The 24,100-nt window shown below is 36.5% G+C and overlaps 3 protein-coding genes across 5 annotated transcripts; 2 read left to right on the top strand and 1 right to left on the bottom strand.

Moving 5' to 3' along the window:
- Window positions 1-1,820: 1,820 nt before the first annotated feature.
- On the top strand, window positions 1,821-6,323 carry LOC102624215 (transcription initiation factor TFIID subunit 15). 3 transcript variants are annotated; one of them, XM_025097336.2, is made up of 5 exons: window positions 1,984-2,132; window positions 2,914-4,420; window positions 4,756-5,050; window positions 5,358-5,408; window positions 5,508-6,323. In XM_025097336.2, the coding sequence occupies exons 2-5, from the start codon at window positions 4,414-4,416 to the stop codon at window positions 6,103-6,105; spliced, it is 951 nt and encodes a 316-aa protein (XP_024953104.1). In that variant the 5' UTR covers window positions 1,984-2,132; window positions 2,914-4,413; the 3' UTR covers window positions 6,106-6,323. The 3 variants fall into 3 exon arrangements, with proteins under 3 accessions (XP_024953103.1, XP_006475650.1, XP_024953104.1); XM_025097335.2 differs by lacking the exon at window positions 2,914-4,420 and having other exon boundaries at window positions 1,821-2,132; XM_006475587.4 differs by lacking the exons at window positions 2,914-4,420; window positions 5,358-5,408 and having other exon boundaries at window positions 1,832-2,132.
- Window positions 6,324-7,560: 1,237 nt separating this feature from the next.
- LOC102623928 (protein tesmin/TSO1-like CXC 5) lies at window positions 7,561-14,110 on the top strand. The gene is made up of 8 exons (XM_052441154.1): window positions 7,561-8,242; window positions 9,301-9,408; window positions 10,284-10,461; window positions 10,903-11,262; window positions 11,425-11,525; window positions 11,615-11,709; window positions 12,321-12,740; window positions 13,245-14,110. Exons 1-8 carry the CDS (start codon window positions 7,977-7,979, stop codon window positions 13,520-13,522), a joined length of 1,806 nt encoding a protein of 601 aa, XP_052297114.1. The 5' UTR covers window positions 7,561-7,976; the 3' UTR covers window positions 13,523-14,110.
- A 1,087-nt stretch (window positions 14,111-15,197) lies between these two features.
- Window positions 15,198-23,381, bottom strand: LOC102623634 (peroxisomal fatty acid beta-oxidation multifunctional protein AIM1). Its single transcript, XM_006475585.4, has 18 exons — window positions 23,174-23,381; window positions 22,965-23,036; window positions 22,557-22,619; window positions 22,404-22,460; window positions 22,211-22,278; window positions 22,022-22,103; window positions 21,586-21,641; window positions 20,767-21,069; window positions 20,368-20,454; window positions 19,382-19,556; window positions 18,887-19,008; window positions 18,445-18,608; window positions 17,423-17,677; window positions 17,125-17,246; window positions 16,708-16,829; window positions 16,388-16,536; window positions 15,832-15,970; window positions 15,198-15,556 (listed from the first exon to the last, which is right to left on the bottom strand). The coding sequence occupies exons 1-18, from the start codon at window positions 23,265-23,267 to the stop codon at window positions 15,512-15,514; spliced, it is 2,175 nt and encodes a 724-aa protein (XP_006475648.1). The 5' UTR covers window positions 23,268-23,381; the 3' UTR covers window positions 15,198-15,511.
- Window positions 23,382-24,100: the final 719 nt, after the last annotated feature.

The following is a 24,100-nucleotide window of genomic DNA, read 5'->3' as shown; positions in this document are numbered from 1 at the left end:
TCTTGAAAACTGAAATCGATTCAGCATTCACTGAGGATACCGATTCCGTGCAATACATCCTAACACATATCAGATTGATATATTCTACAACTTGAGAGGAAAATCTGCTTTAAGAACATAACTTGGTAGTGCCTTGCCTGGAAGATAACGTCTAGTCAACAACCAAAGATACCAGGACAACCAAATGAAATGGACTGAAATTAACCCAAGAACCATCAACTAATCGGAATCTTGGATTGATTGAATTCACCAAGTACTTTCCGGTCACTTAAGCCAACAAGAAATTGGGCTAAGTCTTCAAGAAATAGAGCCGCTTGAATGAACACTCAAGGCACCAATAATTTCAACAATCACACACTTTCTCAACCTATTAGCATCCACAAACACACTCATCGTATCATCCATCTCCTCTTTTATTGCCTCCACAATAACCCCTTTGAGTCCCTCATCACTCTGTCCCTCAAAAGCCATCCAATCCTCTACTATCCTCACTTTGCACCTTCTTGATTCTACCAATCAACGCCCACACCATCAGCCTCAACCCACCTTCAATTTGCTCAATCTGTGACATAAAATTCTTGGACAAATTACTCCACGTCATGAAAGAGGGATTTCAAGACTATTGCGCCAAGACCGGAAGAGAAGCTCGGGTAGGTTTTTCTGGGTGGCCGCGTTGTCTAATGCGTCGTAATAGGAAAGAAAATGGTTGAGGAGGAGGTCAATGTGAGAGTAGAGAAGGGTTTGCGAAGAAGATGAAGAAAGAGACTTGTGAATGAGAGGGAGGGATTAGGGTTTTTTTTTGCAGAGAAGCAAGGATCTTGGCATCTTTGAAGAAGATGATGATTTCAGCTTGATGTGAGCAAGCTCACATGAAAAAGAGACAAGGAAGGGAAACGATGAAGTAAAGGGAAAAGGATGAAGGGAAGGGGAAATATTTGACAAGTAAAACGAACCGTTTTTGATTTTGTTGTGAAACGACGCGTTTTCATTTTAATCAAAACGGTGAGTTTCAATTCGAGACTTGAGTTGGGGCTCGATTCGGGAAAAATAGCCTTTTCCTTTACATAAACTAGTCAATTAAAAAAAAATCTAAGATAATTATTATTTTAATTTATTTTTTCCTTCACACTCTTTACCCTAATCCTTCTTATTCCTATATTTTGAATTCCATCAAAATTTCTTTCTAATATGCAGGTATCTTTGCTATAAAATCACCACTTATGTTGGTATGTGCTTCATTACTTTATTATTTAATTTATAAATATTCAATAAAATTTAATGTGAACTTCATCAATATACATTTTTTTATGGTTTTCAAAGGACCATCTCATTAATTAAACTTTGATTATATAAAATTAGTGTTATTTGATGGAAGAAGTGATTATTATTATTTTATTATTATGAACTGATATGAGATAAAAAATTAATAAAGTAAAAATATTATTTTTAAAGTTATGAACTCTCTCTATATATAATTAAAATATTAAAGATACACATTTATACATTGAAGTAAATTTCACTTGATGTTATGTTTATTTTCGTCATTGATATTCTAATAATTATTTAATAATAATATTTACTAAACACATAATTAATTTTTTTACAATTAATTATTTTTACAATACAACTAACTATTTTAGACATTATAATATTATCAATCTGGCTCTAATTTTGGGTCAGCAAGGAGTGACTCACCAGCTGCCTTGTAAATGATAAATTTATTACATGATTTTTAGACAACTCTCGTAAAAATCAAATAATACCATGTCCTATTCTGTAATTTGACCCGTCAAAATGTACCGGTAAGCTCTAGGGTTTTCGTAATGTGCCCCTCCGTATGCAATTGAAATCTCGGCAATAGACACGCCCTCTTCGAGCTGGTTGGGACAGGAGAGAGAGAGAGAGAGAGAGAGAGAGAGGAGAGAGAGAATCCGAATACATGGGTTCGAGAGATAAGGACCAAACGGCATCGCATCATCAGCCGCTGCTTAGCAGCCTGGTCGTACGTCCCTCCGTCAGCGACGGAGCTGGTGACGGTGGCCGTGGTGGCGCTGGCAGCGACTACGAACCCGGTGAAGTTCGCCGTGAGCCGCCTTCCTACTATCGGTCGGATCGGTATCCCGACGATCCTGGTTCGTTTTTTCTTTATGTGTCATATAAATTATTATCTTCGTTTCTGCTCACTGTTTAATTTTATCTAACTTACAATCGCGAAGGTTAATTTTCTAATTTTGTATCTCAAAGTTCTGATGATTATCGGAAAGAATGTGATCTAGATTTATAGATCTGATTCGCAGGCGCTGCGTTTTAAGTTTTTTATTTCGGGAATAATTACTGTTTCTGATTTACTATTTCACTTATGATTGGTTAAGATTATGAAAATAGCTACATATATCATTTATGTGCCAAAATTGTCTTTATGAAATTTGCAGCAATTTTTATGATCTTTCAGGTATTAGGAAGCCTTCTCTAAGCCCTTTTTTTTTTACCTTCCTAAATCCAGCCTTCTTGTTATACAAGGTTAGAAGGTTTGTGCTGCAAGCCAAACTTTTTAGGGTTCTTTTTGTAAGTATTTGTCATTCCATTGAGCAGAAGTTCCACTGCCTTGCTAGTGTAATATAAAATCAACTAGTTGTTACAATCGTAAATGTTATTTGAAATTTGAAACAGTGGCATCCATAACCCAGGTTTTCTCCAATTCAGGCATTTGAATTGTTAATGAACCATTATTATGATTCTTTCTCAGAATGCTAGCAAGTGACTTGTATAGCCAATTAAGTATGATATTATCCTATGAGTTCTGCTAGTTGTTCAACCTGTTTTCTGTTGCTTATGTTGAATAACAAGCATTTGGATCTACTGCCCCTTATGGAGTGTCAAACCGTGAATAAATTTTGCTGTTGTCTGTTACAGCTTTGAATGTTGCCTGCAAGAACTTGGGTCTTGATGAAGGCATGTTGGTGTCAGTGCAGTTTGGGATCAGGGTCTGGATGAAATTGTTTTTTTTATTTGGGTTAATATGTTTGTGGGGGTATTCTGACAACGAATATTGTGCATGCTGTGTGAATCCATGGAATGCGGCATCCTAAACGTGTTCTTCTATCTCACTTTGGTGCAAAGCCGTTGCTTTGTGAATGGGTTATTATAGTGGGAAAAATGAATTTGACTTTCTCTTAAATGAATAAGAGGTTTTTGATGGGAAAGATGTAGATTTCCAGTTTAGGAGGAATTTTCTCTCAAGGATTCTGATACGGATACATGGCATGGTCTATAAAACTGCTGGAATTCGCTCCTTTAGTTAGCACGGTTTTGATCGTCTTTTGGGTAATCCTTGTTATACTGAGGTTTCAGTGCAATATATTGGAAAATTTGGTGTGGTTGAATTCTGACGGGCATGTCTTTACTAAGTTGACAATTCGTCATGAAGGATTATAAATGCTGGTGGACGGTGGCACTATGTCTTTCAGATCGCCGTGGTTCATTGTGTAATGGAACATGATTACATCTCCTGCGGTAACCGATAAAGTTTTAGCTCCCTCCTTGCCAATATGTGGATTGGAATTGCTTTTTACAATATTAAATGGTTTGATTGGGGTGCCCACATTTTTTGTTCTTTTCTCTTTCTTTTTTTCATTTGTAATTGTCAATAAGGTTGACTTTGATTGCTTTAGAGATAGTAATTTGGAATTCTGTGTTTTGGAGTGTGGTCGATTCCAAAACTGAGGGATTTCTGTTAATATGTTGTAAATTGTTTTGTAATCCATGTTTCATGGGTGAAGAGTTGGTACAGAGTGTTGCTGGAGATCTCTTGAGCTCTCGGGTCATTGTTTTATGTGGGTTATTATTCTTCTCTTTATTTGATTGTATCTTAAGCTGTAGAAGATTTTATTGATGGCAAAGCGTGATCAGCACACTCCAACAACCTCTCTCCACGCATTTGTTGAGCAATTATGTGCTTGGTTGGGTCGGAATATGTGATTGCTTTAAGTGATGTTTTATCCGGTGTCTGGTTTGTAACAAAATGCCTCGTGGCTACTCAAAACAAGTGGATGATTTGAATTATTTGGGTAGTGGGTCTACTTTCGGTGCTTCTTTGCAGTTGATCCTCTTTTTCGTGTTTCTCCTTATTTGAAGGTGTGGCTCAGCTGAAGGTTTTGGAATAAATAGTAATGGGGTTTTGGTTTCTATGTTGGTTGTTATTCACTATAAATATGTTCATCTTTTTAGCTGCAGTACTCATATATGGATAAGTTCACTTCCTAATTACTAGCTCCCTGTACTAAATTTGGTTGCTCCAGATCCATGGTTTGGGTTCAGAGGAATTTAGGTTAGATTATATCATTAAACGCAAATGGTTCACAAGATAGATGGATTGGCACTTGAATGTAGGAAATATGGATTCTTGGGTACTGCATGCATGGTAAGTACAAGTAACCACCGTTGACTTGCTCGTCACAAAATTTATGTTCAATGGTAAGGTGGACTAGGGGTCGAGAAGTAATAACGGCAATATGATGTCAACTTTTGGCTATATTCATTGGTCGTCTTTACATTTTGTTGCTATCAATAATGAGAAAATGCTCAGCATGAGGGTAAACTGCACTTTTCAAACTAATTGGATTGGGTTGTCGACAGTTTCTTGGGTTTGCTGATCTTCAATCATCATGAATACATATGCGTCCACTTGTTATTCTTTTTTGGGGTTTGCTTATCCATAAAGTTTCACGGGCTCCTTTTTTTTTTTGCCCCCTCCAGGATATAGAACTCGTGCAGGTTCTGCATCTCCTGTGCGGCGTAGGGATGCAGATCATCGCCATGGATCCAGTTTTGATCATGCTGGTGGTACTTCACGCAGCCGTGAAGTTGGTAGCAGGAGGGACACTGGTAGATATAGAGAGCCTTCTCCCCCTTATGTTCGAGGAAGGGGTGTTGTTGGCAGACCACCTGGTAGAGCTTTTGATGGACCTGGATTTGGTCCGGGGCCTGGGGTGGGTAGAAATAATCCAAATGTTCGACCAAGGGAAGGAGACTGGATCTGCCCAGATCCTTTGTAAGTTCATTAATTAATTATCGTACTTTAATATTTCTTTTTCTTTTCCATTTTTTATTAAATCGTTAAATATTTACGCACTCTTTCAGTTATATAGCTTGTTCATAATCTTGGTTTTCTTTGGTTTTTTTATTTGTGGTTCTTTATAACAAAGAAATGATAATCATTATTGATGGACTTCTGAAGTAGAGAACCACTATGTCGTCACTACATAGGTTTTGAAATTTTGTCGTAAGACTCTGGATTTAATTTTTCTCCCACCAGTTATGGTTAACCCTGTTTTCCGATTACCTTGTTTACCTTGTAGCATGGGAAAGAATTCATTTTGCTGTATATATTTAGCAAAGCTTCAATTTAGGTGATCATCATCATCATCATCTTTGTAAGTTTATGCAACTTCGAAGCATCTAAGCTCGTTCATTCTTTCAGCACTCACGTTATCTTTTTGATTTCCCAGGTGTGCCAACTTGAACTTTGCTAGGCGTGAGTACTGTAACAACTGTAAGAGGTTCCGCTACGCCCCTGGTGGTAGTCCGAGGAGGGGCTACCCTGGTCCTCCACCTCCACCTCCTCCCCCTCGGCGATTCCCTGGGCCTCCTATAGCTATTTCCCCTGGCAGGACTGTGAATGGCTATAGGTCCCCTCCTCGGGGTTGGGCCAGGGATGGACCTAGAGATTTTGGGCCTGGTGTTCTGCCACCTCCTCGACATGAAGGCCGGTTTTCTGATCACATGCGGAGAGATAGGCTGGAATACCCAGAAGATGACTACAGGGGGAGGAACAAGCCAATTCCACCCATGGATTGGGGCCATAGAGACCGTGGAAGAGATAACTTCTTCAATGAAAGGAAAGGGTACGAAAGGCGGCTACCCTCACCTCCGGTTCCACCGCTTCCTCCTCATGGTGGGCGATGGTCACGTGATGTGCGAGAGAGGAGCAGATCTCCTATTAGGGCTGCTCCACCTCCTAAAGACTACCGTCGTGATATGTATGGTGATCGGGGTCGGGACAATCGGAGAGGCATGGGACGAAATCGAATTGGGGACGCATATTAGAAGTTTGTGGAATGTGGAACTCGCTTGTGCAATCTTAGTGTATGAAAAGATTTCTGCGGTTTATGTACGGGGAAAATTTTTACGGAACAGGTTAGGATTTTAGTGCTTGGTTTTTTATTCTAAGCCGCCATGGTAATTTTGTCAGACTATTAACGTCTATAAATATTTTGAAAGTCGTTGTTGACTAGAAGGAAATCAATTATTAGTTATTAGTGGTCTGTTAGTGCTTTTTCTGTTCAGGCAGAGATTAGCTTCAGAAATCAGTTTCCACTGTGGAGGCAGATTCCTAAAGCACCAATTGGAGCATCATTGTGCATGCCAAGTTGACCAAAGGTCAATTTTTATTAATTTTCTATTCGAGATATCAAATTCAAACAAAGATAAAAATAAAAAATAAAAAATAAAAATAAAACCCTCATATATTAATTCGGTTTTCAACTAAATCATCAACTTTTACGTAAGATTAAAATGGTAAACAAAAACGAAAGTAAACAAAAGTTTCCTCTCTTTTTTGTGTTTTGGTAAAGTATTTAATTCAAGTGATTTTATTTTTAATGACATTATTGATGAATTACTAAAGAACAACTTCAATTATTTATACATTAATTTGATAAACGAAGAAGAGAAGTTTTATTGAAATACTTAGAACATTATTAAAACAATATGAATAAAACATGTCCTTAATTATTTAGCAATTATTATGTGCATAAATTATTAGAGTTTATTGTAATAAAATCTTGAGGTATCTATTTTCAAAAATATTATTTTAACCCTTTTATCTAATTATTTTCCAAACAGTGTGGTAATAAATAATATTTGATAATAAACAACAAAAAAGACGAGAATATCCCAGGAAATGGGCAAAATATCACAAGAGTTCACATAGCTACTGCAGGTTTATTTTCGGTGTTTAACCAGATTCTAATTAAAATTCATCGTGAAATCTGAACTGTCCATTCCTCCTCGTACTAGCAACGAACTCCCCTATCAAATCCATCGTCACATCGGAAAAACAGAACTTTAACCTAGTTGTATTGCATTGCACCTCAAAGTCAACAACTTCACACTCTTTAGCGCCATTTTTTATTTTATTTTTAACTTTTTAACGGAGTAGAAGACTAGATTCTTTTGAAAAAACGCCCTCGTTTTTCTACTCCTCCTCTGAAATACTTCCCCACCAATCAGATTCCTCTAAATTTATACACCCACTATGTATCCGCCACGTGTCCGTTAAATGAAACAACCCTCCTTACTTCCTGTGAATTACACAACACCTGATTATCTCCCAACCTTTGGGTAACATTCATGTGCCCCTTAATCCGACGGCTGCCTACTCACCACAATTCATTCCTATGAATTCTAACCGCGAGATCACTTCTTTCAATATCCACCGTCCGATAAAACAAGGAGGACAATCTCACCCTTCAATAAACACAAAAATTGAAATTTCAAAACATCAACGAAGAGAGGGAGGAGAGACAGAAGAACATAAAACAAACCAAGTCCCTTTTGCTCTTCTTCCTTCCTTTTTTTTTTTCTTTTAATTTTATTTTTTTTACAGTTCTTTCAATCAACAGCGCCAAAATTATACAGTCTCGTTTCTCGACAGCGTCTTGCTCTCTTTCTATTTGTGAATCGAAGTTGTTTCGAATGTTTTAAGAAATCATCCGTGTGAATCTTGAGCTGAGAAATCACGTTATCTGTTACAATCTGATGTTAAAACGGCGTCGGATTGGTTTCTGGATCTGGAATTTCGTTGATTCGAGTTGATTTTATGAAATTTGTGCGATTATTGAAGAGTAATTGGAGGATAGAGTTTGAAAAGATTTTTTTTTTTATTTTTTAAAAATAATTTGTGTTTTTGAAAATTGATGGGGGAAGGTGAGGGAGGCGAATTCCCTCCAAAGAAGTCGCAATCGGAGAGCGGCGGGGATATTCCGGCGAAGAAGCTGGCGAGGCAGCTCGATTTCACCGGCGGTTTTGTTGGTAGTGTGATTTTGCCGGAGCATCCGCAGTCACAGGCCGTGACGGCTAACAGTCATCCGCCACCGCAGCCGCAGCCGAAGCCAGTTGTGCCACCTGTACCGCCGCCGCCGCCGCTGCCAGGGCAGGCGACTCAACCACCAGTGAGGGTTCCGTAAGTTCTTGTGAATTGAATTTCTTCAATTTTTTTAGAATGGAAATTGGTAATTGGAGTATGAACTTCATTGAATCCTGTCTGCAATATTCATTTAAAGATCGGTGCTTTCGTTTGGCAAGTCTTGATTTTCCATGTGTATAGTGATTTTTTCTGGATTCTGATCAGCTATTCATTTGTTCTTATTTCTCTTGCTCAATTTTGGCTGCTTTGCGTTCGAGTGTTTCTAGTTTAATTGTACTTTCTTATTACACAAATTTTGTTATCTAGCAATTAAAGTATTTTAAAGTTTTTTGGGTGGACTAATATTGAAATTGATAGTGGATTTAAGTTCATCTACTCTTTAATTTTGAAATCTTGTAAATTTTAGCATTTTCAATGTGAGAAGTGATGCAGGCTTACCAATGATCTTTTATGAAGCTAATAATATTAATAGCTTCTTTGAGAATTTTGATCTCACTAAAATTCATTTCTCTCTTAATGAAGTCGAGTTCTCTCTCTCTCTCTCTCTCTCTCTCTTTCTCTCTCTAACTCTTTCTTTTCTTGTGAGGGAAACAGAAAGTTTACTAGTGAGTGCAAGTACCAATTTTGCTTGTCATAGATGTTTCCAGAAAAGGCACTTCAGGTTTTTGATTCCGCAGCTTGTTAGTTTGATCATAGTTACACTTTATTTTTTATTTTAAAAATATGTATGTTCTCGTGAAACATTCACTATTCACTAAGGGATTTAACTACAGTGTAATCCTGTCCTTGATCCCTCAACCCCAGAAAGTGGGTATTATTACCATTCTACTTGGAGTGGGTTTAGCTTCTCTTCTGCTTTCAATTGGTGCTGATTAATTTTCCTGTACATGGTACCCTATGGTTATGAGTGCTTTGATTTTGTCAATTGTTTGATGCACTTAGTAAAGGTACTGCATCATGGATTTGAAATTTATTGAAGCAGATATTGCATATAATCCACATTTACGGTGTAAATATAGTATTGTTGGCAAACTTCAACCAAATGTTGATACTTTTTACCTTGATATATTTTTTACTATAATTTTTTTCTTCAGAAAACCAGAATCCCCAAAATCAAGATCAAGGTCCAATGTTGAAGTAAAAGAAAATACTCCGAAGAAGCAAAAGCAGTGTAACTGTAAACACTCACGTTGTTTGAAACTGTGAGTATATCATCTCTATATTCACTCTTTAATAGTTGAGCATCATTGATGGGTTGATATATATGTATTTTGAAGTCAGAATAAGATTCTACTCATACTGTTTAATTGGAGCTGTGCTCCCATACTCCCACTCTGTTAATATTTTGAAATAGTGGGTTGCCGTTACTATTTCATCATGAACTTGAACAACCAACAAAAGAATGTTCTGTTATTCACCCTTTCTTCCTTCTATCTTTGAATTAAATGTTCATATGAAGCTCTGGATGTGTAATTGAAGGGATAACTTATATTTGATAGAAGGAGGGGATAAGCTAACTTATTAGCTAATAGTCTACTGCCATATAAAAACTGTGGTTGCTTGCAAAGTTTGGAAAAAGGTAATAAATTGAAGCACTATTTTCTCCAGCCCTATCCTACTTTTCCATCTTTGCGGACTTGTGTGCATGCATTATTGAACTTGTTCATTTGTAGTGCCCCTTAGGATAGGGCTTTTGTAATACTTTAATAGATAATACTGTAATATAAGCTGGTTGGCTTAGCATGAAATGCTCAGGTTTGAGAGGAATGACTGTATTCTTTGGAATTTGTTTTCTGTTATTCCTAAAATAATACACCATAACAATATTTCAATCAACACTACCTCATTGTTTGGTAACATAGGTTGTGGTTTGGGTTTCAGTTGTCTATATTGCAATTGTGGTCATCTTTTGGGAAATACTACCCTTAAACTTTTATTTTTGCCACCATATACAGGGATCCATCTTTAACAATGTCAGTTGTCTCAGAATAGCTCATGTATGGATGACAGTGCAATTTATTTGCTGCTATTCAATATTTACTGATATTTGAGTTAATCTTTTGCTATGTCTTATCAGGTATTGTGAGTGTTTTGCATCAGGAATTTATTGTGATGGTTGCAATTGTGTAAACTGTCACAACAATGTTGAAAATGAAGCGGCCAGGCGAGAGGCTGTTGAAGCAACTTTAGAGCGTAATCCAAATGCATTCAGGCCAAAGATTGCTAGCAGCCCACATGGAACACGTGATAATAAGGTATGCAGATCATTTTTTTTTTTAAACTTCTATTAAGCAAAATGTTGCTTATAACTCAGATGTAGCTTTCCTGAGATCCCGTGTAGTTTGTCCATAATGATTGAGCAAACTATATAATTTGTTGTCTTAGCTAATGGGATCAAGTGGAGAAGTCATATTTCTCAAGGGCTTTGTTGAATATGTATGGCCATATTGTGGTGCAGTTTAGGCTGGGAACTCTTTTTGATGACATACTTTTGTTCAAACAAAAGAATATCTGTTGTATTTTTAAGCACAAAATTCATATTCTTTATTTGAGAAATATTTAATCAGAACATTTTTCATTAAATGTTGAGATGAATGTATTGTTTGGATTGCGTTCAGCTTTTTGCATTATATGCTGTCACCGTGCTCTTATCTGGCTACTGTTGACAATTTAATTGACTTTTCAAATGATTGTAGGAGGAGACAGGGGAAGTTTTGATGTTGGGGAAGCACAACAAAGGATGCCACTGCAAGAAATCAGGGTGCCTTAAAAAGTACTGTGAATGCTTCCAAGCAAATATTCTATGCTCTGAAAACTGCAGATGCATGGACTGCAAGAACTTTGAAGGAAGTGAAGAGAGACAGGCTCTCTTTCATGGAGATCATGCCAATAACATGGCATACATTCAGCAGGCAGCAAATGCTGCAATAACTGGGGCTATTGGTTCTTCTGGCTATGCGTCTCCACCTGTATCTAAGAAGAGAAAAGGTCAGGAGCTCTTCTTCGGGTCAACAGCCAAGGATCCATCAATTCACAGGCTTGGACATTTTCAACAGGTAAGCTTGATGTCATTGTACTTTATTTCAATCTTTTTTGGTGAATGTTCCTATTGCAAGTACACTCTGTATAGGAAGTTTTTTTTTTACTGCAACTTCCAATTGGTTTAAGTGGTAATGTTCTCTCATCATTATAAGTGCATGTTTTCCTTGTTTTATCAGGGAAACCATATCAGAACTTCTCCATCCTCCACCTTATCTTCAATTCCTGTTGCTCGTGCTAGTAGCACTGCAGCAGTGGGTTCTTCAAAATTCACATATAGGTATATATGGTCATCCTTTTGCATAATATTAGCAATGTTGTTGTTTAGAGTACTTGTTTAGAGTACTAACTTGTATATTATGGTTGAAGGTCTCTCCTAGCAGACATTATCCAACCGCAAGATTTAAAGGAGCTTTGCTCAGTTTTAGTGGTACTATCATCAGAAGCTGCAAAATCGGTTGCAGGTAAATATTTCTACAAGTTTTTGAAGTCACCATCTATGGACCAAAAGTCATTATATGTTTAATGCTACAGAATTACAGAAAGTTTAGTTGTATTTACTTGTTTTAGAATCTCTCTCTCTCTCTCTGAATTTAAGATTCTATACCTGTTGAAGTATTTTGGCGTTGGTTGTCCGCTTACAGACCACTTCGTTACGTTAATTTGTTTACTGAGATTCATTATTGATCAACTAGATGATTATTGCTACTGATATTTGTTTGCATTTCGTTTGGCCATCTATACTATTCCCAGTTATGCTGACGATTTAAATTGCTGCATGAAAATCAATTTGGCTCCATTTTCGTCAAATTCAGCCATCTCGATCAGTTTCATAATGGAATTAATGTCATTTCATATCTTTTTTACATCAAAACCATTACCATTCTATTGTTTTCCTGAGTGATAGATGTAATGGATATCATAGGTAGTTTGATAATGCTAGTTACGGAAATCTAGCTCGTATGTGCATTTTGCTTCTGGTGGAAAGATTTTTAAGTGAGCCTGCCACTAGTAGGAAAATTTTAACTGCTCATTATTTGACCTAATGCACCTTTTTTGAAATATTTTCTTCTAGTTCAAAGAAATACAACAGAAAAGCAGGCTGAAGATCGTGCTGGAACTTCTGTTGCTTCATCAGCTCAAGGCAGGTTACAGAGCCACAAAGAGCCAGATGTTGATAGAACTGTGACTGATGATTGTTCAAGTGCAAACCAGGCTGATAAAGTTGGTCCTGATGATTCTGGTTCAGATGGTTCTGATGGGCAAAAAGCAAGGCCGATGTCTCCTGGAACTCTGGCATTAATGTGTGATGAACAAGATACAATCTTCATGGCAGCTTCTTCGCCTAACAGGTTAACTGGCCATGGCTGTAACACATCTTCACAATTGCCATATGGTCAAGGCATGACAGAGGTCTATGCAGAGCAAGAAAGGATTGTTTTGACAAAGTTTCGAGATTGTCTTAATAGGCTCATCACCTTTGGGGAAATAAAGGGCAAGTTTCTCACTTTCTTTTTTCATTATTTTAATAAAGGATTTCTCTACCTTGTGATTTCAAAAAATCCATTTCAAGAGTTTTCAAACCTGAGTAAACATCTTGAGAGACAATAAAAGAATTCAATGTACTATTTTAATAATTTCACGACAATCATTTATTGGCACTTCATGATCTTCTAGTTGGATTAAGTATTGACAACTGATAAGGGAGGTGCTTTTCTCATGTTATGTTAATACATGTCTTGACAACTGAAAAGTTTGTATCGGCAGTTTCAGCCTGCTTTTATTTGCACATTCTACTTGGTAATTTGGTCACATGATTTTCTGCACCTGCTCAATTGTATGATTCCAAGCTTTCTGATTGTGAAGATGCTGCAGTTGATTCATTATGAAGTGGAGTAGAGTTCAAATGTTTTACTCTCTTGTCCTTAGTTATTCTTTGTATGCTTTGTCACGTTTCAGTTGTTGGGATCTAATAATGCTTTTTTATTCCCAATTACAGAAATGAAGTATTCATCATTAGCCAGAACTGAGGTAGGGAGTCAAAAGGATGCACTCAGCAATGGCACTGCAAGCAGCAGAACAGGAACAGGGAATCAACCGGCAACTGTCAGCAACGGTGTTTCAAAAGCTTATGGTCCATCTGCACTTGCTGCACCTGCAGCCAAGATGTCTCAGATGGTTACTGCAACAGTTCCCATCTCTAATAATGATCTTAGACACAATCCAGCCCTGCCAGGAGAGGGGGATGTTAAATTAAAAACTGAAAACAAGATGTAAAAAGGTAATAACACAGCTGATTGCCCTGAGGTATGCCACTCTTTTTCTGTAATGCTACACCATTGATCATTCCTGCTCATCTTCGATACAATCTCCGGATAGCATCAGGCCTCATTGTTGGAACTGACCTTGATCTGATTTATCCCTTACATTATTACTATATTGTAATTCCAATTTTCACTTCAACCACCATTCAAGCCCATTTGTTGTAAATTGTTGAGCCTTAGAATATCACGAGGTATATTATTACACTACTAGGTGCCAGTTATCACCATAGATATTGCTAGAGACAGCAGTTTCCTGATCTGTTAAAACATTTTTTTTCTTTTGGTTTGGAAATAAAAAAGAGGAGCCACTGCTTAATTTCTCAGGGAACATGTAACTTATTCCCATTGACGTGTAATTGCATAGTTTTAGTTTACATTATAATCCAGATTTCATATATGAGGATGAAATGTCTTTGTATCGAGATGCAACTAGCACGTAATGCATTTTTTAGCAGGGTTGACTCGTGTTGTGTCGTGTCAATATACTTGTGGTTGATATTTATGTTGTCAATCAAATTGAATGCTTTTGTTTCTTCTGGTATTTCATGGTTATGACTTGATGATATTTTATCTTCTTTATTTCTGGAATTCATGTACGGAAAGAGGGATGATGATTTACGTTACTCCATTGCGAAGAAAAAAGGCAAATAATGTGTAAATTCTGTAGCCAGCCCACAATCAACTTGGATTGACTTTGGTGAAGATGATGATATCTTTATGCTGCTAGTGCTATAGGATAAGGACTCAAAAGTGTTGGTATTCTTTTGGATATATCATTACAGACATACGAGACGATGACGATGACGATGACGATGACGATGACGATGACGATGATGATGATAATGACTCTGGGTGAATTCATTCTCGAACCTCCATTTCTGCTTGCTTTTGGTGAAGACAACTATTCTGGGTTTGTAGTAAAATCAAGATTTCATGTGTCCACACTAGCAGTTTTCATCAAAGAGTAAATTAAAAAGAAAATTTGGTAAATTAAAACTTATTAAGTTTTTTTTGAGAAGTAAAACTTATTAAGTTGGCTCAGCTTACAATCATTTTAACTGAGCAATTTTTTAGATATACTTTATTCTATTAGTTAAAATTTTGTTATCAGCTTTAATCGATGCAATTGTAGAGATTTAAAGTAAAATAACAAAGATAACATTTAAATTAACATTCATCTACCATTGAATTGAATAGATCTAATGAATACGAATTTAAGTCGAAGAAAATCAAAAGTTATTTATTCTAACTTCTTTAACTAGTAAACCGTTATTTTTTAATATGGTAAAATTAAGTACTTGAAAAACGGTAATAAGTTTAGATTTCCAAGTCTAAAATCCAAAGGAGAAAAACGAGGAATATCTTTTCTTTCTTGTACGACAAATTTGATAACAGATCTCTTTCTAATCGATAATTTAATTTAGTATCATAGCACCATAGCTTAATTTTCATGTAAATAACTTTTTTGAAAAAGTAATTCATTAATAGCAAAACAACTGATTACAAACAAGAAATTACAACTTATGGGCATTCCTCCATCCGGACCACCAATTCAGCAGTGCAAATAGCTAATTTTTAACTTCCAATGCTGGTGGAGCCCGGCTTGTCAACTACTAGAACATAAACTATTTAGTAACGATAGCCATACAAAATTTATTTGCAAGTGGTGAATTTATAAAGTTATTATTACAATTCAATTCAATGCTGAACTAGACAATACTAAATACTAATCCAGTTCAATCCTAATCTGATTCAATTCAATCTGACACCAAATCGTATCCTAAGCACTCCGGGTGAATAAAAGACATCTGGATTCGATGACAGAAAGAATGCAATGCATTTCACTTATTTTTATTCCTTCCACGACTTTCCCTGGTCTAACTAGGAAGCGTATCTTCATCAACTTTATTGAATCAAAGCATATATAATATATAATTATTGCCTAGAGGCGCGCCCTTGATGTTGAAGAAGATGACACCGGTGCACTCTGCATAACAATAAAAAGAATAGTAATATTGTTATTTCACAAGAGAAAAGAATTTACTCGCATTTGAAACAAATATGACTATCTGCTGAAGCTATATTTCCTCGGACAAAATAAATTGATGCCTTTGGAGACCAACAATTATCAATTGTGTGTTAATGTTAAGAATCTGAATGGAAGTTGCAGATCAACGTAGCGAGCTCAATTCAGGATGAGATTTGAGTAAAAACTTCAACAAATGAAAATATATTGGAAAAACGATGGAATATGATTCTTACCAACGGAATGCCTTTTGTTGCTCTTTCTTCCAAGAACCTAGATGGTTTGAAAAAGTTACCATACAGTTGTGACCATTTCTTTAGACTTGTATACACATAGTTTGCCCCAACTACGTCGGCCCAAAAGACGATGCCACCACTGCAAAGAAGTAATACATGCAGTGAGATTCCAGAAGTAATAACTTATTGTCAAAGAAGAAGATCGCAGGTTGCACGAGAAATCACAGCCTTGATATCACACCACCTCCAAACCAGTTTTGAAAATGTTACTATGCTGGACAATACAACGATGAACCATCCAGAATTACATCTAGGTCTATAAACAATAAAGAAATTATCTAATCTGTTTCCACATCACAAAGAGGAAGGACAAAGTAAGATAGGTATTGTGCTTGCAAAACACATTTAGGTTATTGTGCATGCAACAAGTAAGAACCACACCTTATATGCAAACTACCAGGTAGTTCTGCAAATTCTAGAGCAATAAAATAAAAATAAGAAGTCCTTGTATTGATCACAGGTTAGAACTAAAGATAATTAGTGATACGGTGCTGACCGGTAAGATGGGAAACTCATTCCAAGAACTGATGCATCGTCAAGGTCTGAGGCTCGAACTACTATTCCTTCTTCCAAAACACGACATGATTCATTCACCACTGGAAAGAGTATCATCTCCACAATTTCTTTTTCAGTGACAGATATAGGCTGCCAGATTAAAACAAACAATAATACATCAGCGGTTCTTCAACTGAAACTACTTGTTATTTCATCAGTATGGAAAGTTTAAGGTGCAGGAGAGGGCTAATAAAATCAAATAGAGCAATCAGCACTATTAGATGCCACTAGCATGTCAATTTTTGTATCAGAGATGACTACCTTTCCCCCAGGCATAATATTGCTTAGTCGTCTACATTCCTCAATAATTGGTAACACAGAAGGATCTGGTTTTGGCTTGCTTCCCTTTTCATATGTATATAATCCTTTTCCATTGGCTTTACCTAAAACAACAAAAATGCAAACAATTTCAGATGACAAATGGACAAGGATGGAGCTAGCGTTGGGCAAGGGCAGCTGCCCCTGCTTGATTAAAAAATCCTCTAAATTGCATGCATTATTGAAGCCCTGCCCCATGAACTTAATTGAAATGTCCCATGAGTTGAAGTTGTGATCACTTATATTCAAATCATTGTTAAGTTGCCCCCAGTGAACTAAATTTCTGGCTATGTCCATGCAAAAGGACACATCATTGGCAGAATAAAGAAAATACAAAGAGAAAGGAAAATCCTTTATTACCATTTCGTCCACTTTTCAACAAAAGATCAACCAAAGGAGACTGGAATGAACGGTCAGGGAATGCCTTGTCAAATTCTTTTGAAGTTGCAGCAGCGACTCCGTAGCCTGCTAAGTCCAGAAGCCTGAAGTATATCCATGGAGAATCACGATTTATCATTGGACCATATAGTTAACTCCAGCACCCACCCTCCCTATTTATTTTGTTTGGCAAAACAATCCCAAAGTGGGAAAAACAAAACTATGGAAGATACACTGTACAAATTTAAAAAATATTGAAATGGTAAGGGAAGAAATTTACTGGAAAGGGCCGATGGGGAGGCCAAAACTTCTGATTGCACTGTCAATTCTGAACACATCCACACCTAAACTAACCAGCAAGCGAGCACTTTGTGAATATGGGAAGAACGCTCGATTGACTGCAAAGCCAGTGCAGTTACCCACCACAACAGGAACTTTCTTTATGATTTTCCCGACTGTCATGAGATCAAGAATTACTTGTGCAGAAGTTCTCTCTGTCCGAACAATCTCCAAAAGTGGCATCACATGAGCAGGACTGTTCATTGAAGAGCCACGTCAAAGAAAGCATACAGAAAAGCCATTCCCATTTTAGACTGATATAAAATATAGTGTACTTGTAATCAACAAATCTAATAATAACAAAGATAGAGCTCGTCACTTACGAGCTTTAAAAAAAAGGATGAGGATCTTTCAACTTAAATGAATAACAAACTACTCTAATCATCATCTGAAACTGTAAGCCATAAATTTAATAATTTATAATAACATCTAATTTGACTATCCCAGCTCAATATCAGCATTTTGACTTTTGAGAGTCTTGCTATATTATTTACTGGTCTCCAAAGAACCAAAAAGGATGGGAAAGAAAGCAAACGATAAAAAAATTAAAAAAAAAATCACGTTCAATATGCATTCTTTGAAAGCAATCACATTGAGGGAAAAGGGATTCTGCATTAATTAGATTCTAATTGATACATACTTGAAAATCCCTCCATCAGATGAGCTCAACATTAAACTACACCAGGAAAATTTTCAATGAAGCATCAACCACAGACTTTTAATCTTTTGGACAGAAGATGAATAGGGAGGGAAGTGTGTTGGGAATCAGTTTTCCAGAAAATGATCTGTCAAGTCCTATGTGATTTTCGGAACACTCCATCTCAAATGAAAATTTCTGGTTCTAGCTCCATGTTTATGGTTTTAATTGACTTAAAAGACATATAAAGACTACAAGAATCCTTAGGACAGTCACAAAGAGAGTATTGGTGCAGAAAGGAGAAAGAGGAAAATGACTTAAATGACCTGAAAAAATGTGCCCCTATAATTCGATCCTGAGAGCTGGTCTTTTCTCCAACTATGTTCAGGTCAATAGTAGAAGTGTTTGTTGCCAAAATGCAGTGAGGAGGGCAAGCTTTCTCTAGTTCGCTGAATATTTTTTGTTTCAGAGGAACACTTTCAATGACTGCCTGTAAAGAGAAAAAAATATGTTAGACTTTTTTAACACGAGGAACTAGGCATATATTTGATGCATATCATTCATTTATAAGATTTTTCAAATTCAGACGAACCTAAATGACTTAAATAGAAGTTAAGAATATATATGGGCATGCACAACAGCCATAAATAATGTCAGAATGAAGATAGACTAATGTATCCCAATTTGCATACAGGAACTGCAACAATCAAGAGTGGGAAACAGAGTTCCAAATTTCACTAAGACGACAAGGATATTAAGACATCACACCTCTATGACCATGTCAACATCTTTAAATTCTGAGTAGTCCAGCACTCCTTTAAGCATTTTGAGGGCATTGTTTGCTTTATCCTGTGTCAATTTTCCTCTTGTTACCAAGCCTCGAACATTTGCTGTCACAAATATAAAAGGAAATGAGTTATCCTAAACCACCCTCAAGTGAGGAAAAAGATGGCTACTGACTCGGCATACAATGATTGTGCTAGTAGAACAATTAACAAACTTACATACTTTACTATTAAGAACAGAGACAAAATTGACACAATTAGTACATGAAGCTAATATACCTATTCTCATTGCTCTTAATTGCATAATCATATTATAACAGCATATGTTAACTTCCTTCACGACCACAGCCAAAATAGCCATACATAGCCAATATGATTGATTCAAGTAAAGGCATAATGTTACTAAAAAAGAAATCCTATGTCAAACTATCCAGTGAACGCAATTCAAAAAAAAAAATGCATTGAATGACGTAACCACCTTCTATTGTTTTTATCCCTTTCAGAAGATATTCAGAATTAACTTCCTTGAGAACAACATAAATATTGTTCAGAATATGCGCAGTTGCTATGCCAGAACCCATCAGACCGCCTCCAATAACAGCAACTTTTCTTACACCCCTTGGTTTGAGACCAATATCAGTTACATTAGGCACCTGTAAAGCTCAAAATTACTATATTATTACAGAGATTAAAGTGTATTACACTTTAAATTGTGTATAAATATATAAATATACACACATGCGCGCACACACACATATATAAGTCAATCCTACCTGAGCAAACTTCTTTCCTCACAAAACTAGAAACATATGTTGATAAATTAGTTTCCAAGGTATGCAATATAAATTGAAAATGATCAGTGAAGGGGCATTGAAAAGCTACTAAAATTTTGCTAAAAGAAAATTTTAGCTTAAATGCAGCAAAACCTCGTCGACTAACAGAAAGAAAGATTCAATTATATTAAATTAAAACAAACAATGGCAAAGATTGTTCTAGAGATAGCATAAAATGAAAAAGAAAAACGCAATATAGCAATTCACGACCTCCAAAGAAAGAACCCTGACTCCTACAATACTCTTCTAATGCTTTCCGTGCAAACAAACTAAGAATGACAAAAGGTATGAAGTGTCAAGAACGTGAGTCCAATCAGATAACAAGCAAGCATCATGCCTCAAACTTTTACACAGACCAGAGTTTGATTAGAGCTAGACAGATCCATCAAATTTATAATCCTAAATCAACTTTGTGTTATAGCATGTAAATTCAAACTATATAAGGAAATGTACAAAAATCCATGAAAACCATAAACTGACTAACAATCTTGCCCACTACTGGAATGTTGAAGCTAAAATTTCAGATAGGATTTTGTTGTCTGAAATTATCATCCACTAAATTCCAGTACAACTCCTGGACTAATCAGAATTATCATCCACGATATTTAGGGTCTTTGAATCTGTACTTTACCTTTGATGTTGCACGTTGTGCGAAAAAGACATGAACAAGACCTCTGGAAGTGTCTAACATGACTAACTCCTTGAAAACTTTGGCCTCCTGAAATAACATTTTCAGTATAGGCACATATATCAGAACAAATTGTAGTCAATGTATTTTCTAAAACAACCTAGAAATCATTTATATAAACCCAAGCCTGCTAATGGATACATACAGGTCAAACTCAGGAGCTCTCAACAAAAGCAGACACTACATATGAAAACAATATTGGCAACAAACAAACTTCTCACCCCCCAACCCCAAGAGAGAACTTAAAACTGCTAGCATTAGAAGAAAATATAAGATTCAATCCTGGAAAGAATATAATATGTGCATGTTAACAACCTAAATCAGTTCTACAACAAAGAATACCTTCAAAACGCCACTATATCCTCCATGAACGATACCCTCCTCAATCACATCAAGGCATGCTTGATGCTGAGGCATATTTGGGGCAGTCTTCTTGGCTTGTAGTCTAGCAAGTTTCAACACCTCTCTTGCTTCAGAAAGAGAACCAAGTTTGTCTGTCCTGTGAAGGGAACGTATCCATGGTTTGCGCCTTGCTGCAATGTCTAAAGCCCAGAGTCGAGATACTTTCAGCAACTCTTCAGAAGTCACAACAGCATCAATTAGACCCAGCTTCCAGCCCTCCTCAGACGTGATTGATTTAGATAACTTCAGAGCATTGTAGTAATAAGAAAGTTAGCACAACTTCATTGCAAAGTGTTTCTAAAGAAAAATCCCAGATGGAGAGTAATGATCAAATCAGAGCTTCCAATAATTTCAAACATTTGTTGTTCTATGTAAATATTCATAGTGTTCATTATACTAGTGGGAGTTAATTTAACTCAATCCCAACATTTGAAATGTACAATCTCCTCTAAAATCAAACACCATAAGGTTTTTTTTCTACATATTACAGGCAAAGCAAACCAAATGACATAATCATATAACATACAAACTGCGAAATACTTGTATCTCAGCCTCTAATCATTCATTGCAACTCAATCGACAAAACCAACCCCACATATCCCGTCCCTTACTAACTCCCCCACCCCCAACCTAAATTGGGAATGGGAGAAGCTACAAGTTCCAGAAGTGAGGCTTCAGTGAGATAAACATTACAGTGGGGAAGATAAGTACAGCTGTATTGATAAATGATGATATTGACATTAAATATAGGAGGCTTACCAGCATCATTTCAATAGCCTTTGAGAGGCCCACCAGCCTTGGTAGACGTTGTGTGCCTACAAAGCAACCACAGTCAAACATCCAGTTGGTACTTGTGAAGCATATAACATTTATCACTTGAACTGAACGGGGTGGATAAGAGTGTACATGTCTGCACAAGCATTTTAATGTAGTTTTTTTTCCCCCTCTTTTATAGGAAACAGAGAAACTTTTTATAGAATACAAGAAGGGACTAAGGATTCAAAAAGTGAACCAGAGGTCTACAAACAAAAATCTTCTCTACAGTGTAGAACTCCAAAAAGTAAAGAATTCTCTGGAAAAAGAAAACCTTAAAACCTGACACAGGATGGAAAAATCCAAACAAAAGAATAAACCCTATACTGCATCCCAATCAAGCTGAATGACAAGAATGAGAAACATATAAATGTAGTTGTACCTCCAAAACCTGGAATTACCCCTAGTGTCAGCTCAGGCAAGCCAAGTTGAGTCTTTGGAGCAGCAATACGTGCATGGCATCCCTGCATAAGAGTAATATGGGGTGATTCAGTTGTGAAACAACATAATGATCAATTTTCTGAGGAACGTGAAATCAAAAGGCACTGCCTATGAGCAAAAAAACACAAACCATTGCCAATTCTAAGCCACCTCCAAGGGCTAACCCCTCCACAGCTGCAACAATGGGCTTCTTGCAATCTATGGTCATAAAAGAACAAGATCAACAGCATCTTATAGGTATTTTTGGAAAAAAAAAAAAATCTCATAATAAGCTATCAAAAACTAAATGACAAAGTAAGAGACACTAAAAGTAAGGTAAAGACCTTCAATTAAGTTGACAACAAGTTCAACCGATACATCGGGCATCAGCGAAACATCCCCTGCCAGGCCACACGGTACAGTTGTAAATACAAAATAACAAAATCTAATCTAAATGACCGTGTACTCCACTACCAGAGAAAATACTAATCTCATACCAGCCCCGTGAACCTTCTGAAAAACATTTATGTCGAAACCGCCAGAAAACCTTCCACCATTGCCTTCAATGACCAAGAGAAACAAACACATTATCAGAGACCTTTCTCCAGCAGTAAATCACAACCGTAAGAACCAGATCGAGCTTCTCACTTTTATCATTTCATGAGTTCCAATAAAAAGTGAAAAATTAGAAAAGAAAAAGTTCAAAAACTTGAACAATATTATTCAAAAAGTCACCGTCCGACGGCCGACCGGCGACAATCACAGAGCAATTCCTTTTGTCAACATGTTTACTTTTCAATCAAATGTTACTGTTTACAGGAGCATATGCTTATTTTAATGGGAATTTCAATCAAATGACTAAAAAAAAGTGCATTTGTATATTCAAGGAAAAGAAAGGAACAGACCTGTCAGAACAATAGCCTTAACGTCGTCTCGGCTCGTGGCTTCCTCAAACTTGTCCTTCAATCCGGCAACAACTGGACCAACAACAACAACAAGAGTAAATCAATCAATCAATCAATCAAACTCACGAATTCAAAATCAAAATACATCATAATATTAAAATTTAGAAAAAGAAAAAAAGAAAAAAAGAAAAAGAAATATCATAGCTCACTTGGAATAGCTAAGGCGTTCACGGGAGGATTAATCAAAGTGATGATCGCAACGCCGTCGTTTCCGACTTCCATCGTCACTCGCGGTGCTGCCATGGCTTACTGTTATTATTATCAATTATTTCTTTTAGTGGAGATTTTGCTATCAAATCCGAATAGAAAAATGGAGGAGATACAACGGTGGTTTACGTGAGGTAATTGTTATTAATAGTGACCGATGGCCTTTTCTGAAAGGACAATAATTGACCTACCAATGATGATGCTCCAAAAAATCAAAACGATTATGTGCCTGCCGATGTGTTCAAAAACAATAATAATAATAATAATAAAATAATGAAGAGCACACCAATGTGGATGTACGTACGGGTTAAATTTTTGATATGCGTGCCATGACTGCGGGTTGGAAATTAATTTCATAGGTTGATATGTGTGTGTATCAGATTTTTTTAGTCATTTACAGCGCAACACTTGAAATTAAAAAGGAAAAATTATTATCTTGTAAATCTCTCTCTAGGAGAAAACACGTCGCGTGCGTCACACATGAGAAAGCATGTGATACACAACCGCATGAAAAGATCTAATTTCGATTGGTGGAAACATGAACGGTGTAAATGAAGATTTTATCAAAAGTCTAAATCTCTCCTACCATGGTACTAACATCCTATTTGCCATCGCATTTTCCGTCGCGTATCATATTTTCTTCTAGGAGACGGCCAAGTACGTTTAAGGTAACTTACCTAAAGACTTCCAAAAAATAAAATAAAATAAAATCAAATCAAATCAAACCAAAATTACAATTTGGTTATAAAGTAAAATTTCTTTTCCACCCCTCTCAAAACATAATTTAACAGTTTTATTTTATTTTAATTGATTTGGATTTGGACGGGGTCAATAAATTTTCACCCAATTCGATTTTATTTTTTTTAAAT

This window comes from Citrus sinensis, chromosome 1 (assembly GCF_022201045.2).
Source record: "Citrus sinensis cultivar Valencia sweet orange chromosome 1, DVS_A1.0, whole genome shotgun sequence".
Lineage (NCBI taxonomy): Eukaryota > Viridiplantae > Streptophyta > Magnoliopsida > Sapindales > Rutaceae > Citrus > Citrus sinensis.
The sequence above is the reverse complement of the archived record's forward strand: the minus strand, read 5'-3'. Positions and strand labels throughout refer to the sequence as shown.